The sequence below is a fragment of the Alligator mississippiensis genome, chromosome 12 (genome assembly GCF_030867095.1).
Source record: "Alligator mississippiensis isolate rAllMis1 chromosome 12, rAllMis1, whole genome shotgun sequence".
In the NCBI taxonomy this organism is placed as follows: Eukaryota; Metazoa; Chordata; order Crocodylia; family Alligatoridae; genus Alligator; species Alligator mississippiensis.
Window position 1 is genome coordinate 8609669 of NC_081835.1, and position 14455 is coordinate 8624123.

Sequence of the window (14455 nt, forward strand, 5' to 3'; positions counted from 1 at the left end):
AGGGCAACACAAACCCCATGATATTAATTTTAATTATACAAGCAGCAGGTCTTGGCACACAATTCTCCCTTTTTGCTCTCATGTAGATGTTGCATAAGGTAACAAAGCCGTGTGTACACTTCCCGTGATTACGATACATTTGTATCATGTATGAATAAAAGTACAGCCAATCAGATGCAGCTGAAGAAACTATCTATTCTCACTCCAGAGCAGCTCATTCAATCAGTTGAGCACTCTAGTGATCAAATAGATAATTGGTGTTGTGACAAGTGCAACTTTAAGTGCCTCGTTTTGATGGCAATGTTAGGAAGTGTTAATGACAAAAATTAAACTATTTGTGTTTTTTTTAATATAACTCTTCTTGGATTGGTAATGATACGGTGTTATTTTAATGTGTAATGCCCTTTTTGATAGGCTTTGCTTCTTCAAAAGTCTTCAGGTGGGAAATTTTTATATTTGGCATAATAAAGGGAGAAATTATTTTCTTTTCTTCCCACTTGGTTTAAGCTTTACAACACTTCCCAATATAACCCTTGTGCTGTAATGGATTATACAAAAATTCAGTAGTAACCACTGATTCCACTGGCACTGATGCCTTTCCTGGATATCCGAGTCCAGAGACAGACAAAGATGCCACCTTGTCCCTGCAGATGGCCATGCCACGTCAGACCAGAGATGTAATGGTAAAGCAGCATAGGGAATCCTAGTCATTCATGTTGTACCTCTCTTGTGGATAATTTTGTATTGCTTTGTGGTTCTTTCCTCCACGCACACACACACAGATGCACACACACGCTTCACTTCTCCATCCGTTCGTGTCCACATACCTTGAACACTCTTCCAAGACCCATCAGGTAAATGCTAAAGTCCTCCTCAAATAATTGCCCAGTATTGTTAACAGAAATTATCCTTTCCATCCTGTTATACTCTTCTTAGGGGTTTAGGAGAACAGAGGTCATGCAGGTTACCCCAATGGTCAGCAGAGTTGGTTAGACCAATGGTCACATCTAGGGCCCTTGCCTTCCAGCAACCTCTTACCAAGGACATAAGGGAGTGGTCAACTTGAAGCCACTGCAGATGTCATTGGTGAGGGCACTGCACAGTGAGAGTGGGGTTGTCTCAGGAAGCCAGAGTCTGAGCTGTTTAAGTCTTTTAGGTCCTTCATTCCTTCTTAAAAATATAGAAAGGACAGAACAGGTGACCTCTGTAAATTAAATGAGTCGTCTACGTTCTACAAGAACCGGAAATTCCTGAATGCACTCACTTGTGTACACGTCTTTCCAGTAAGCCAGTCACAAGGTGGCAGAGGAATGGACAACTGGCATTATCTGCAGCAGCAAAAAATAAGGTGCAAATATCTGGTCCAGCACAAAGGAAATTGGGGTCTCACCCATTCTTCAAGGGCAAAGGAGAGGGTCTCCCCATATGTTATGTCTAGCAGGCATAATCCTTCCAGGAAAGGGACTGAAATAAGTTGGAACAGTTTTTCCATGGGTATTACCCTATTCTTCATAAAATTGGTGTCCCTGAGCTAACCCTGCAGCAAATGTCTTGTTCTCCAGAGTCAATGCCATTGAAAAGAAAAAGAAAGAATCAGTTAAGAAAAACTCTTACTGGAAGGAAAAGTCAACTGTTACTGCGCTGTAGCTGGGTGATTGTAAAATGCTGTCAAACCACAAATGAGCTCAGTTTCTCCATTTAACTGCCACAAGAGACAATATTCCAACAGCTTTAGGAATTGTTTGCCTGCTTTATTCCAGCCATTGCACTCTGAATGGTACTTCAAAAAAACTGCTATGTCGCTTTGAGGCTCACTTTGATAGGAACGTGTTTACAACAGTATTGCTTTATTAGCCACTGGGCCCGTTTTGTGGCTGACAGTTTTCCTCTGCCAAACCCTCTCTTTTTTTCATTGTCACTGCTGATCTTACATTATCTTCTGGTCACTTGCCTTTGTCTTACTCTCCCCACCTTCAGCCTCTGGATGGACCTTTCGGATTCTGGATTTTTTTCCCCTTACATATTTAAAAGCTGTTGAGTCAGTCCACAGCCCGGGATGCCTTTCCAGTGGGAATTGAGCATTCTAGAGGAAAACCCCCTTAAAAGCATAACAGCTCCCCAGAGGAAGGCCTGGACGTGCTCTTTCTATTGCACAGTGCTTGCTGTTAGAGCTAAATAAATACGATTAGGTGAATTGCAAAGAAAATCATTTCATGGTGCTTCAGACTCCAGTATGGTCACAGAGACAAAATGTAGGCTGATGAGATTCTGAACAGGAGTCTTTTAGCAAAAAAAAAGGTGAAAGGGCACAGTAAGCAAAGGCATTTAATCCAAATCAACTCTGGCTATATTTTCTTCTGCCCTTAACAAGGCGGGTGCCGGGGCAGGTTGTTGGAAGGAAAACAAATCCTCCTTTTGCAAGTCCTGACCTAGCTCTTAAAATGAAGGCTTCTGTTTCACCAAAAAAATTGTGTTGCAACAAAACATCAAAAAAGAGCCCCTCAACAAGATGCTTTGAGTAACGTCGCATAACTTTTTCTTAAACACAAGATGTGGTGGGGTAAGGGGGTATGTGTGCGTGGATGGAAAAGGGACATCAGTCAGTCCATGTAAACCAATATGAAGAGAAAGGAGAGAAAAAACTGATGCTTCTTTTTATAACTTTTGCAAGGAAAGGCGATTTTTATGGTGGCATTGTTGGGGGAGGAGGGGAGAAACAAAAGAATGAAAATGAGAGATAGCAAGGACAAGAAACAGGAGATGTGAACTCCTCTATGCACCTGTGTTGTGTTAAAGGCCAGTGCTACCCAAAGACTAATAGACACTGAGAAAGGAATGCTATGGGGAAGTCAAAATCATTTTGATGAGCCCTGCTGACATCACAGCAGATTCATGGCATGGCTTTTGAATAGTGGCATTGCCTTGATTTAAAGGGTTTTATAAACACAGTGGGCATTTATATACACACTTTTTCGTTCCGTGACATGCTGGAGATCCACCACTTCTGACTAGACTCAATGAATCGAGTCTGCTCTGCACGTGAGCTGACACACGCTGCGCTGTGCTGTGTGCAGTTGCATAAGCACCAGAATGTGTGTCAGCACACAGTGAATGGCGATGGTACACCTTTGAACTAAAGCACCTCCAAGGTGTTTTAGTTCAAAAGCGCACCAACACCATTTTCTCAATGCTGACATGCATTTCACCACTTATATAACTGCAAGTGTCACAGTGCCAGATGCTTTTCAAAGTGTCTGCCGCTGCAGTGCTTGCATGTGTAAAAAGGCCAAGTGTGGTAACACATTAGAAGAAGGCGACACCTTCTACTTTACCATTGGGGTAAAAAAAAAAAAAAATTAAAAAAAAATTGAAAATTGGTTCCTTAACCTAAAGAAATTCTGCCAGTATTCATTAAGTAAAGCCAGTATCTACAACAACATCAGCACAAATTTTTACATTGGACCTTGACAAACATTTACATTGGACCTCTGTGCCTAAAAGAGCCAGGAGAAAGGACTTGGGGTATTTCAGACTGTAGCCATTATTTTTATGATGGGATTTCACAAGCTTGCTAAACTTCTCCCCCTTGAATAGAGAGAAGATGTTCTCTGAATGTGCCTGGACTTGTTTCTTTGGCAAACACTAGGTAACAAATGCCAGTCATTGTGCATCTGCTGCTCCGACGAACTTGGCTATGGATGCAAAAAGAAATGTGCTGCGGCAAAACAATTCCCCATCAGCTTGGTGACCCATAGGCTGTTCAGCAAAGACAGCAAGGCTTCAGCTTAAACAGGAAGGCCCGTGGTGGAAGGGGATGCTCTCCATTCCTGGGAAAGATTTCCAAGACAGTATGCCTGTTTCCATCACCAGATTTCTGCTGGGACTTTCAAAGCCGTCAAAGGAGTTGTGATGCCCAGCCCCATTTAAATTAATGAGAAATGGACATCCAATTGCCTTAGGCAGCTGTAGAAGAAAATCTCATCCATCAAGTCAGAGGTGAAGCATTAATTGGTGCTCTGAGACTCAGTTCCCATAGCTGAAGGGTTTTTGGATTTAAATTCAGATTTTTGGGGGGTGTGAATGAATCCCCCACAGTACACTGGAAAAAGGATATTGAAATGGAAGAAACTCAGAGATATACAGCTATCTAGATCCCCCCTTACGTACCGGACAGCTGGTTCCCCAATGTGACCCAAGTTGTGTGTGGGCACAACTGTCTGTCAGGAAGCAGAGGGAAAATAATTATGGACCATAAAAATTCCCCATGGGAAAATCCTTTAGTAAGAGAGGAAAAATCAATACTGCAGATTTTAAAGAAAGCAAGTACATTTCTACTGAGATGCAATTAATCCTTGCACACAGTTTTTGCCTACTTAGAAGCACATACAGTATATGCACATTCAAATTGAAAGCCAGAAACTATCTCTTTTTTTTTTTTGAAGTAGACTTGATCAAACTGTGATCATATACATTTGCTTATATGCGTGCTAAATGTAGCCTTTATATTGCGTTCCAGCCGCACAGAGCATTAGCATAAAACTGTAGAGGAGGTTGTTTTTCCTGAGAGACTGCCTGTTTACAAACTCATTTTATTTCTACCATATTCCATTGTTATTTATATCAGACAGAAAGCTGTCAGATAATGCACTCCTTCATGCAGGACAGCTTGGTTTATTGCCTGTTATTAAGATATAGCCTATATAACCTGCCAGTGCTGCCCACTTCTGCATTGCCTGTTGAAGACAAAGTAGAAAATGCAGATCACCCATGTTTCTTAAGGCTAAAGTGATATTAGTTTTATAGTTATTTTGTATTCTGAGAGAGGCCAGCATTCGAAGAACAGATCTGACAGAGTAAACTGGCCTAAGATGCAATGTGGGTTTTAATTCTTATACCAGCCAGACCTGAGAAATTCATACTGCAGAATCCTAGATAGCCTCCGTTCTTATATATATATAAAGCAGAGCTTAGCCAGAAGACATCAAAATGGTGCTTAAATTGAGCAGGGAAGGGTTTACAAAGAGAATTTTGTATGGTGATGATGCAGGACTTGGAAATTTTAGACCAAAGTTTTCTCTGTAACACCTGTGTAAATTTGAAGTAACCACAGTAATTGATTTCAAGGGAATTACGGCAGACTTGCACTGCTGGAAGGAGAACTGATCCTTTTGAACACTTCTTTAAATTGAGTCTGAACTGGGAACATTTGAGGGTTTATTTTTCCCCTCCATCTGTAATTGGAGTGTGTCGCTGACACAGAAATGGAGCACCTTTTACTTAGGGGAGAATTTAAATCACATTCCATCAAAACTCCTGTGTGTTGAAAGACCAGTGCATTAAGACTCTCGAGCACAGAGTCCCACGGCACCGTGCGTCACTGTCGTTTTCAAAGAAATGGAACATTACCGCAGATGCATAACGGTAGCTCTGTTCCCATGGTTAGGCCTATTGCTCCCCTGAAAGCCAAGCATCCTAAACAGTTCAGACGTGCCAGAGGTATGGCAGTGGATACAAGTGCAGAGCTCTGATCTCGTGTATCAAAGTTTGTGCACACTTGTAACCGGGTCTAAGAGCTGACGTACTTCGTCGGCAAAACCAAATGACTCACCTTGTATTTGTGATGCCAAATCCTTGATGCTCAGCATGCTTTGTTTCAGCATCCATCTCCATGTTTCAGTAATTAAGCAGTCCAAGTAAAGACTTGCATATCTTTTAGCACTTAGTCTCCGCCATCCGTATGCTCTTGGTCAGTATTTCTCTAAGGTTAGGTGTTAAATTTTGGCATATTAAATAGGTCAGCTGGATGGTAGGTGAATGGGTATTTTAAACTTAATTAGAAAACAAACTGCCTAAATTAATAAAAACGAAACCTTTAAAAGCTATTTACAATGTGGCAGTAGTGAGGCTTCTCATTGTGCATATAGGTAGGATGGTCTATCTTGGAAGATACATATTTATTCTCATTTTAGCTAACTACTTTGTTAATACTCACATTGTAAATACATTGTAAGTACCTACCATTAAAGGGCAGAAATACTTTCCTAGGCTTTTCATTAACACTGCACATTTGCAGAGGAAGGCTTGACTACGCACAGGTTGGAAATTTGGCTTATGTGAAATGCTTCAGTAAAGATTGTGAGATCCAGATTTTTCTTTCAGCGCTGCCATATTTCCCTTACCTGACCTGACATTCTTCCCTGCAATACTTTCCTGGAAACCCAATAGGCAGTTGTTCTTCAGTAAATAGATATTAACCTTCACAGAAACTTAAGCTAAGCTGCAGCTAGGGACAAATAGAGTTCAGGTTAAACAGACTTCTTGGAGCCTTTGGGGAAATGCGGTGCAATGCTTTTGCTGATGTCTTGTTTCAACACAGGGCCTCTGGCAGTGCACAGTCATGTGACAAAATTGCCATTAAAAACAAAACTATAACCCCCCCCCCCCCCCCAAACAAATTTGCTTCATCAAGACAAATTGCTTTTGATGTCCTAGGTTAGGGACAGAAGTTGCACATAAACTTGGTTTAAGTGATCAGAAATTGGTTTAAACCTGTAACAGAACATGAGTTTAAAATGGCTGAAACTGGTTTCAGATAAGCCTGGTTGAATGTAGTACCAGACTTAACCGATATGGGTCAAACCAGTTTATGCAACTTCTGTCCCAGACCCCTTCCTGGTTTAAGTTAAATCAGAGGCTCCCAGCATGCTTTGCAGCCCTGGGCTGAGCTGGGCTGTCTGCTTCAGGAAGCAGGGCTGGCCCTGCTCCCTAGGCGGAGCTCTGGCTGGCTGAGGAAGAGGTGTGGGACTGTAGGCACAGCAGCATCTATCTGGATTCCCTCTGCCCTACCTTCCCCTTTTTCACTGCTTAAGTGGGGATCCCCCCCTCTCCCACAGCAGGGACCCCATCATCAGGGACCCGAGCCAGCATCTGACCATGCCATCCCCATACTTGCTAATGCTGAGAGGTGTCTGTGTGTGTGTGTCTCTCTCCAATTTCACTGAAAGAAAGGCAGACAGGACAGTGTCCACTTAGGGCTTTTTTTTTGAACTAATCAACAGATTAGCTGGTAATTACAAATGCCTTAGGAAAAGCTGTTTAAGAGCTTGAACTACTGAGCAAGGCTTTTGTTTTCTTGATGGACTGATAACCTCTGTGTTCTGATACGCTCCCTGCTGGCTTGCTTCAAAGCCCGCAATCTCTCACTGTTCAACAGGGGGCAGAGAGGTGTGAGAAATGGCCTGGTTTGAACTGAATGCAGTGCCTGTGAGTTTGCTGCAGACAGTATGAAGAAGCAGGGAGAAGGAGATTGAAAAGTTCAGTATCATTAATAGATGCATGTAGTCCTCCCTGTCCCCCCACCCCCTCCAACTCCCCATTTGCCTCAGAGTGCTAGCCAGGTGCCAGGGGCTGGCAACCCCTCCACCCCTTGAGCAGTGAGGAGGGGGAGGGAGTCCCCCCCCCCCCAGTTCAGCATTGTGGAAGGGAAGGGAGGGCTGCTTTAATGCTCCTCAGCTTCTAGTCTGAGCCACTGCAGGCATGTGCTTGCATTTCCTGAATCAATAGTGAATGTCTATCCACTTACAAATTGGTTCAGTCAATTCAAGCTTAGCCTTTCTGAATGTCTGTCCCTAGCCCTATTGTTCAAGCTTGTAAAATATGTGGCAATTAACAGCTTGTATTGCAATGTTTGGATCAGCTCCCACTACATAGGTAGTAGCCATGTAATGTTAGCTGTTTCATAATTAGCTACTTCAGTAGGGTGTGTATATGTTAGACTTCATAGTAATGGAGACATGAACGCTACATGTTCCTAGCAATGGCACCTAGTTGTGTCACAAGGTTTGAATGACAGACAAGTGGAGGATGGATCTTTCCTTTGGTTTTGGTTTAAAAGCAAGAGGCTGATGGTTGGTGGGGGATCTGTTTTTTTTGTGGCAGTGGCCAAATAACCAAGACTTGACATCTGTGAGATCTGGGGAATATTAAAAATGTGAGAAAAATGGATCTTGGACAGAGCTAAGCAACTAAAGGGCATGGAAGAAAGTGCCAATACAGGCCAATTCTGAGTTCAGTAGGACTGTTTCGGTGCACAGAGCTGCTCACTGCTCTATCCGGTGGCAGGACTGTAACTTGACAATGTGAAATATGTGACTATATGTTCAGTGCCTGAAGCCCCGATTTATTTACAGGTTTAAGTCGCTAATTATGAGGAAGCTTGGATGTGCAAGGACTGGGCAGGTTGTTGCTAGAGGATAATAATTAGGGACATATGAGGGGTGGCATTTTTTGGTAGTTTGATAAAGATTCCATCGACGATGGTAACAATGCTACTACTACCACTATTACCAATACACTTCTAGCTCCTTGATATCTGTAGTTGAGTGCTTTACAAAGGTTGAAACCTTACAATTTTACTGACAGGGAAATGAGCAAGTCAGTGCTCTATCTCACTCAACAGGACAGTGGGCAGAACAGACTAGTGGGTATATTATTGCCAGCTGTTTAATTCAATTGGTTTTTACTTTCCCTTTTAAAAGTACAACAATAAAAGTCAAATGGAAATTCAACAAAAACAAGCATAATGAGGCCAAATAAATGTTTAACGAAGTAAGCCTATGAGCATCTACATCACAGAACACATTTGAAAAAAAAAAACAAAACTGTGGGCCCAAACCAAACACATTTAAATTGATGAGAATTTTTCTTTAGACTTTCCTGGGCATGGATCCGGTTGTACTCTAGCACAGCTAGTGGAAAAAAGGGAGATATGACAGTTAGTATTAACACTGCTAGAAATGTAGGTAAGTGTTTGGTTGGGCATCTTTCCCATGCGTCTCCTGAGTGCATGCATCTCAAATGAAGAGTGGAACATATTTTGAAAGATACCAGTAATCCTCACTGTTATAAATATTTTATTAGAATAATAGAAAAAATACATACAGATAACCATAGGATACACACACAGCTGGAAGTTTAAGGATACATTTCATACTTTTCAATATGAAACAAGGTACGCAGTACATATCTCATGGAGATATATAACTAGAAATTAAATAATACAATAGAATAGTAGTCGTGAAAATGGCAGTACAGGAACATGAAGTAGAACTGGCTTAAACAAGAAGAGAAAGATTCACCTTTCATTGCATGGAACGGAGATATACATTTACTAGGAAAGTGTCTTCCCCCCCATTTGTGACTGTCTGGAAAAATCACTGGTTAGCTGTACTGGAAAGCAACTAGCCATTTATGTTTCCTTATGATGTATGTACAGTATATACACGTCTTGCTTAGCTAGCTAGCAAATGAGTGTGTGTTAGACGAGAATGTTAATTTGCTGGCTGAATGCATATTAAAACATCTTTACAGTGATAGAATATTAATGGTCCTACTTCTCTCTTGAGGTTGACTTTTAATTTTTTGTGTGCGCGTCACAATAATATTTTGAGAAACTGTAAGAGGAAAAAAAAATCACTGTATGTTGCATGAACATTTGATAGGGTGGAACTCAATATCCGATTGAAAGCTGCATACAGGAGTACATGTGGTTTGTTTAAGCTTTGCAACTGTAGAAAAATCAAATGTGCCAGGTTGAGCATGTCTTTAATATATTGCTAGGAAAAGGTTTGGCTTATATAAATGTGTGTATAAATATATATATATATGTATATTTATAAAGGAAATATAAATAAATATATATAAAGGAAAGGCTACAGTATTGCCAGCATTATATGATGTTCGTGGAATGCACTCGAATGCCAGCGCTGCTGCGATATGTATTGCTGCTTAGCTATAGAGGTATCTTTCTGCAATAGAAAGAAAAACTCTTTGTAGCAGCAATGCCCAAGAAAGATAAGGAATAACAGGAAACATGGAATTATGTATGCATGGATTTAGGCAATGCAGCATGGTAGTTAAATGGCCAATATCATTTTGGGCTGCATATCCAGAAGCACCACATCACAGAGCAGGGATGTAATAATCCCACTCTATAAGGCTATGTTGTACCTGTACCCAACATATGGTGCTCAGTTCTTGGCACTTCATATTCTGAAACTCACTGGCAGGAGTTCAGAGAATGTGACCAAAAATGACCTTTGAGTTAGGGGAACTAGGTTATGAAGAAATAATTTAATGGGAAATATGGAGGTGGTACCCTGCTTAAGAAATGGAGAAGGCAGGAAAGTGAGAAAATTAAATATATACAGACAGGCAGTGAGAATTATGTACTTCAAATAAATGTACGTTGACTGTAGGGAAAATAAAACAAATAACCTTTGACATGCATCTCTGGAATAATCTCCAAGAGAAGCGGTGGAAGTGGTGTCTCTTGGACAAAGCATTTGACTGGATGATATAGTAGGTCTTTTCCATCTCCTCCACCTCTACCAGGTGTTTTTGGTAGATTTAGCATAGATGTTATTAAACGACAGTAAGTAAGCTTATCCAAATCTACTGGTAAAGACACTGCTTTCTTAATGTTCAAATTGATCTAAGTTTTGTCACCAGATTTGCAATTATTTATGCCTCCAATTTCATCTTTTTTTCTGGATGAGAGTGATTCTATCACAATGACACAAGACATGCTCAAACCAGTACAGTGTTGCTGCAAAAATGGATTTCAAAGACCTCGGGTCTATATGAAGCTCTGTGAAACTCTCAAACCTTAGTGCCATTTTATTCACTCTTATTCTCTTTTATATTTGAAGTATGGAATATGAAAACTCCTTTGGTTCAAGTATTAAGGCATTTTAGTTTCCTTTAAAAGGATTTGCTGATTTTTATATGGTATTTTTTACTTTAAACTTACAATGGAATATAAAGTATTTAAAAACACATCAGAGTTTGAGAAAACCATGCATAACCACTGCATTTTTTTTTTAAAAGCACTTATTTGTTATTAACTGATCCATTGTTCCAATGAATGAAAATGTATTACCACAACACTGCATTAAAAGACAAGAAAGGTACTATTGGTATGAAACTGGATAAAGTGTAGACATTCAAGACTGATGCACCAGAACCCCTTGCGTCCATACCTGTGATAAATGAAAAAGTTCAGGATTAAATGAAGGCAAAAATATAGGCTGTCTCTAAAAGTGCTACCTATGAGCTGTGTATATTATTTTCCAGAAGAGAGTTTAATACCGCACTTCATTTCTGCTGCTAATGAAAATTATACCAAAATGTGATAAATATTTACAATATATTTAAATATATTAACATTTGGGGAGAATTCACTGAACGTTCTTTATATTTCAAGTTATAATTGCAAAGAGTGAGAGCCATGTAAAAAGCGAAAATCAGATTTTTAAAAATATATACTACTGTCTGAATTATATGGCAATTTACCAGTCCAACAGAATGAAGTTTGTCATACATAAGGGCATGATAAATGTTAATTGCCTTTTTTATTATCTTATTACCATACAGAGTACAAGCATGGATTTTTTTTTTTTTAACCAATAAGGACTCAATTTGTACAAAGGCAGGTTTTCTTAACTGCTAGCTGTGGCTGTCAGGTGCAAAGTCCCATAATGACTCAGTAAAGTAAAACAAAATAGTGCAACTGAATTCTGGGAGTGTGTGTGTGTGTGTGTGTGTGTGTGTGTGTGTGTGTATATATATATATATATATATATATATATATATATATATATATATATATATATATATATATATATATATATATATTATAGCCAAACTAGTCATTATGAGACTTTGCGCCTTTTTATATATAGCCAGTGCTGATATTCTTGTTACTAAAGTAGGCTGAAATAGAAATGATTAACAATGTCTTTATTAATGCCAGATTAGCCAATTTTTGTACTGTAGAACTTGATTAAAGTAAGCTCCAATAGAATTTATGAACCTTAGGCTTCAACGACTGCCTTGCATTTTTGACACTGGGGCATAGATCATTTATAAAACATTCACAAACCAAAACCTTAAATTGATTTTTCATGAAGTGTGCATTGGACCATATTTTCATCATGGCTCAGGCTCTGACTTTCCACGTTTAGATGCTCTAAATCCTGAACATTCCCAGCAAACAAGCCTAAGCAAATCAGCCTTTTCCACTATTATCGCTGCCCTTCCTTCTAGATGGCCACGGAGTTTAAGCTTGCCTCGTCTGGCCATGCCTACAAACCAGCCGCTGTCTCCAAGGCTGTGATCAGCATACAGAAGGTATGAGATAACATCCTCCCTCCCACTCCCATTGAACCCAAATACACCAAAAATCGTACTCGTGAATTTGTGCTTCTTGTGCATCTCCTTCACCGCTAGGTTTGGCCATTAAGTATAAGACAGTATCTCAGTGGTAGAACCACAGTATTCGTAAGGTATCGAATTAGGCACAACTCTGCCACTGATGATCTTGGATGAGGTGCTTCCCCTCTTTGTATGTCTGTTTTCCCCTCATCCACTGCCTGTTTGGATTAAGGTGGCATTAGGGCATGCACTGTGTCCTACCAACACCTAGCATAAAGGGTTTTTATATTGGTTGGGGCCCCTATATTTTACTGTAAGAAAGAACAACTCATATCAGAGACAACATACTAGTTAGTCTGGGAATCCTGATCTGATCGCTGCTAGTTCCATCTCCACCATCAGTTGTTGCTTTTACTTCTATAATATAATCCTCATTGAATGGCAGCAAAAGTTCAGCCGATGTTTTATTTGTGTTCAGCACATTCATATTGTTTTGATTGCTAGTCCTGTATAAAACCTGAAATACATAACCAACAGTGTTCTTTACAATGCCACGATGAAGCTCTTCTACTCTCTTCTGTTCTACACTTAATTAGATTTTTTTTCCCTGGATTACTTTTTTTTTTTAATCCTCCTTTCCTACCTTTTTGACAGGCTTCATATAAGCAGAATTAGACTCAATATTTAGAGACACAATGAAAGCAGATAACATGAATCAAGCTCTTTCATTCTAGATTTAATCTAAAATGGCACAATATACAATAACAAAAGAATAAAATATTCCACAGAGTTTGTTCGTAGTGTAATCTTCTATAAATTATCCTAACATTTGGATGTGTCATTATCTAGATCAACCACTTAAAGCAATAAATAGTAAGAAGATGCAGAGAAGGCAACTAATCAAAACATACAAATTATGGGCTGTATTGGAAGAAGTTAGGCAAGCATGGAAGGAACATTATGTCAGGGAGCTTAACTGCACAGGTGTGATGTTTTCTAATGCTGGGGTGGAATTCAGTGTCCCTCGGTGCATCTAGATGGCAGTTTTTTAGCCACGTACATGCCTCAAAACCACTTAGCGTGGGGAAACACAATCCGTGCCTGTGCCTAAGTATGCATGTGTAGACCGAGCACACAGAGGCAGGTATGCACGCGGCTACATACGCATACACATTATAGATGAGCAACTGCACCTAAGTCCAGAAAATATAGGCACCCAGGCGCCCATAATTACAGGAATAATTACGCCGGATATAGATAAATGCAGCTTATCTCTATAAGTCTCTATGTGTTGTGTGAGATGTAGATTTGGAGAAATCTGTGCACATTTGTACAATTGACTGGTGACTGAACTGATGTTACAGCTATTTTAGCAAGGTGCTGAAAGTTTCCCCACAATAAATAAGCTAGCTAAGATAATATCAGTCTGACAGATGGAGTTGTACCAAATTCTTCCAGCTGAGAATCTGGACTACTTTGTTTTATTCCAAATGTTATAATACTGATAAGAAACAGAAAAGGAGCTGCTGTAGATTGGTTTGGGCATGGTATTGTACATCCAATGGTCAAGATTTATGGAAAACTGCTCTAAACTTATTGCCTTGGAAATAAATCTGAAGAAAATGCTTACTGTAAAAAGATTTGGTGCTATAAAGTATTCTAGTCCTACTCTTTTTTTCCCCTTACCTTATATCCAGTTACTTCAGATTCATTTTCCATTGCTCGCACTTGGTCCCAGTTCAGAACTATCTTCGAGTCTGTGACGTTCCACACAACATTTCCTGGTGGCTGACTGGGTGCTTGAAATACAAAATGAAAGCATGATTTTAATTCACTTGGCATTACTGATTTATTCCACAGTAGCAAATAATAGTTCAGGTAATTGACTGTCATTACACGTTGGATGTAAAAGCAACTCAAATAGATCATTACTTGTACACGGCACGGTTCAGAGACTAAATTGCAAAAACAGAAGGAAGGAAGAAAGAAAGAAAGAGAGTGGCACATCAATGTTATTTCCAAGGCTGATTTGTCTAAGGTCTTCATTAAATATGGCCAAACAAAAGCATCTGTATTAGGGTATATAAGGATCAATTAGAGTGAATTATAAGAATGATGAAGCCTATATCATTTATATCTTAACTTTCTGTTAAGCAAATATTTTGCAATGAATAATTTGACACCTTCAGTCATTTTTTTTTTCCATTTTATGGATATTCCTCAAATGTGTTGCAATTTCCTT

At 39.7% G+C, this 14455-nt stretch overlaps 1 protein-coding gene and 1 long non-coding RNA gene across 3 annotated transcripts in view; one reads left to right on the plus strand and one right to left on the minus strand.

Annotated features, from left to right (window-relative positions):
• The window catches only part of LOC109286211 (uncharacterized), a 357845-nt gene that overhangs the window by 294262 nt on the left and 49128 nt on the right, over positions 1 to 14455 (plus strand). The gene's annotated exons all lie outside the window — the stretch shown is intronic.
• The window catches only part of CNTN3 (contactin 3), a 232427-nt gene continuing 226866 nt past the window's right edge, over positions 8895 to 14455 (minus strand). For both annotated transcript variants that reach the window (XM_019499647.2, XM_019499646.2), the window contains exons 19-21: positions 13900 to 14012; positions 12562 to 12730; positions 8895 to 11039 (exon numbers count right to left, since the gene is read on the minus strand). In XM_019499647.2, coding sequence (XP_019355192.2) covers positions 10936 to 11039; positions 12562 to 12730; positions 13900 to 14012 — 386 coding nt within the window. In that variant the 3' untranslated portion in view covers positions 8895 to 10935. The remainder of the gene's footprint in view (positions 11040 to 12561; positions 12731 to 13899; positions 14013 to 14455) is intronic.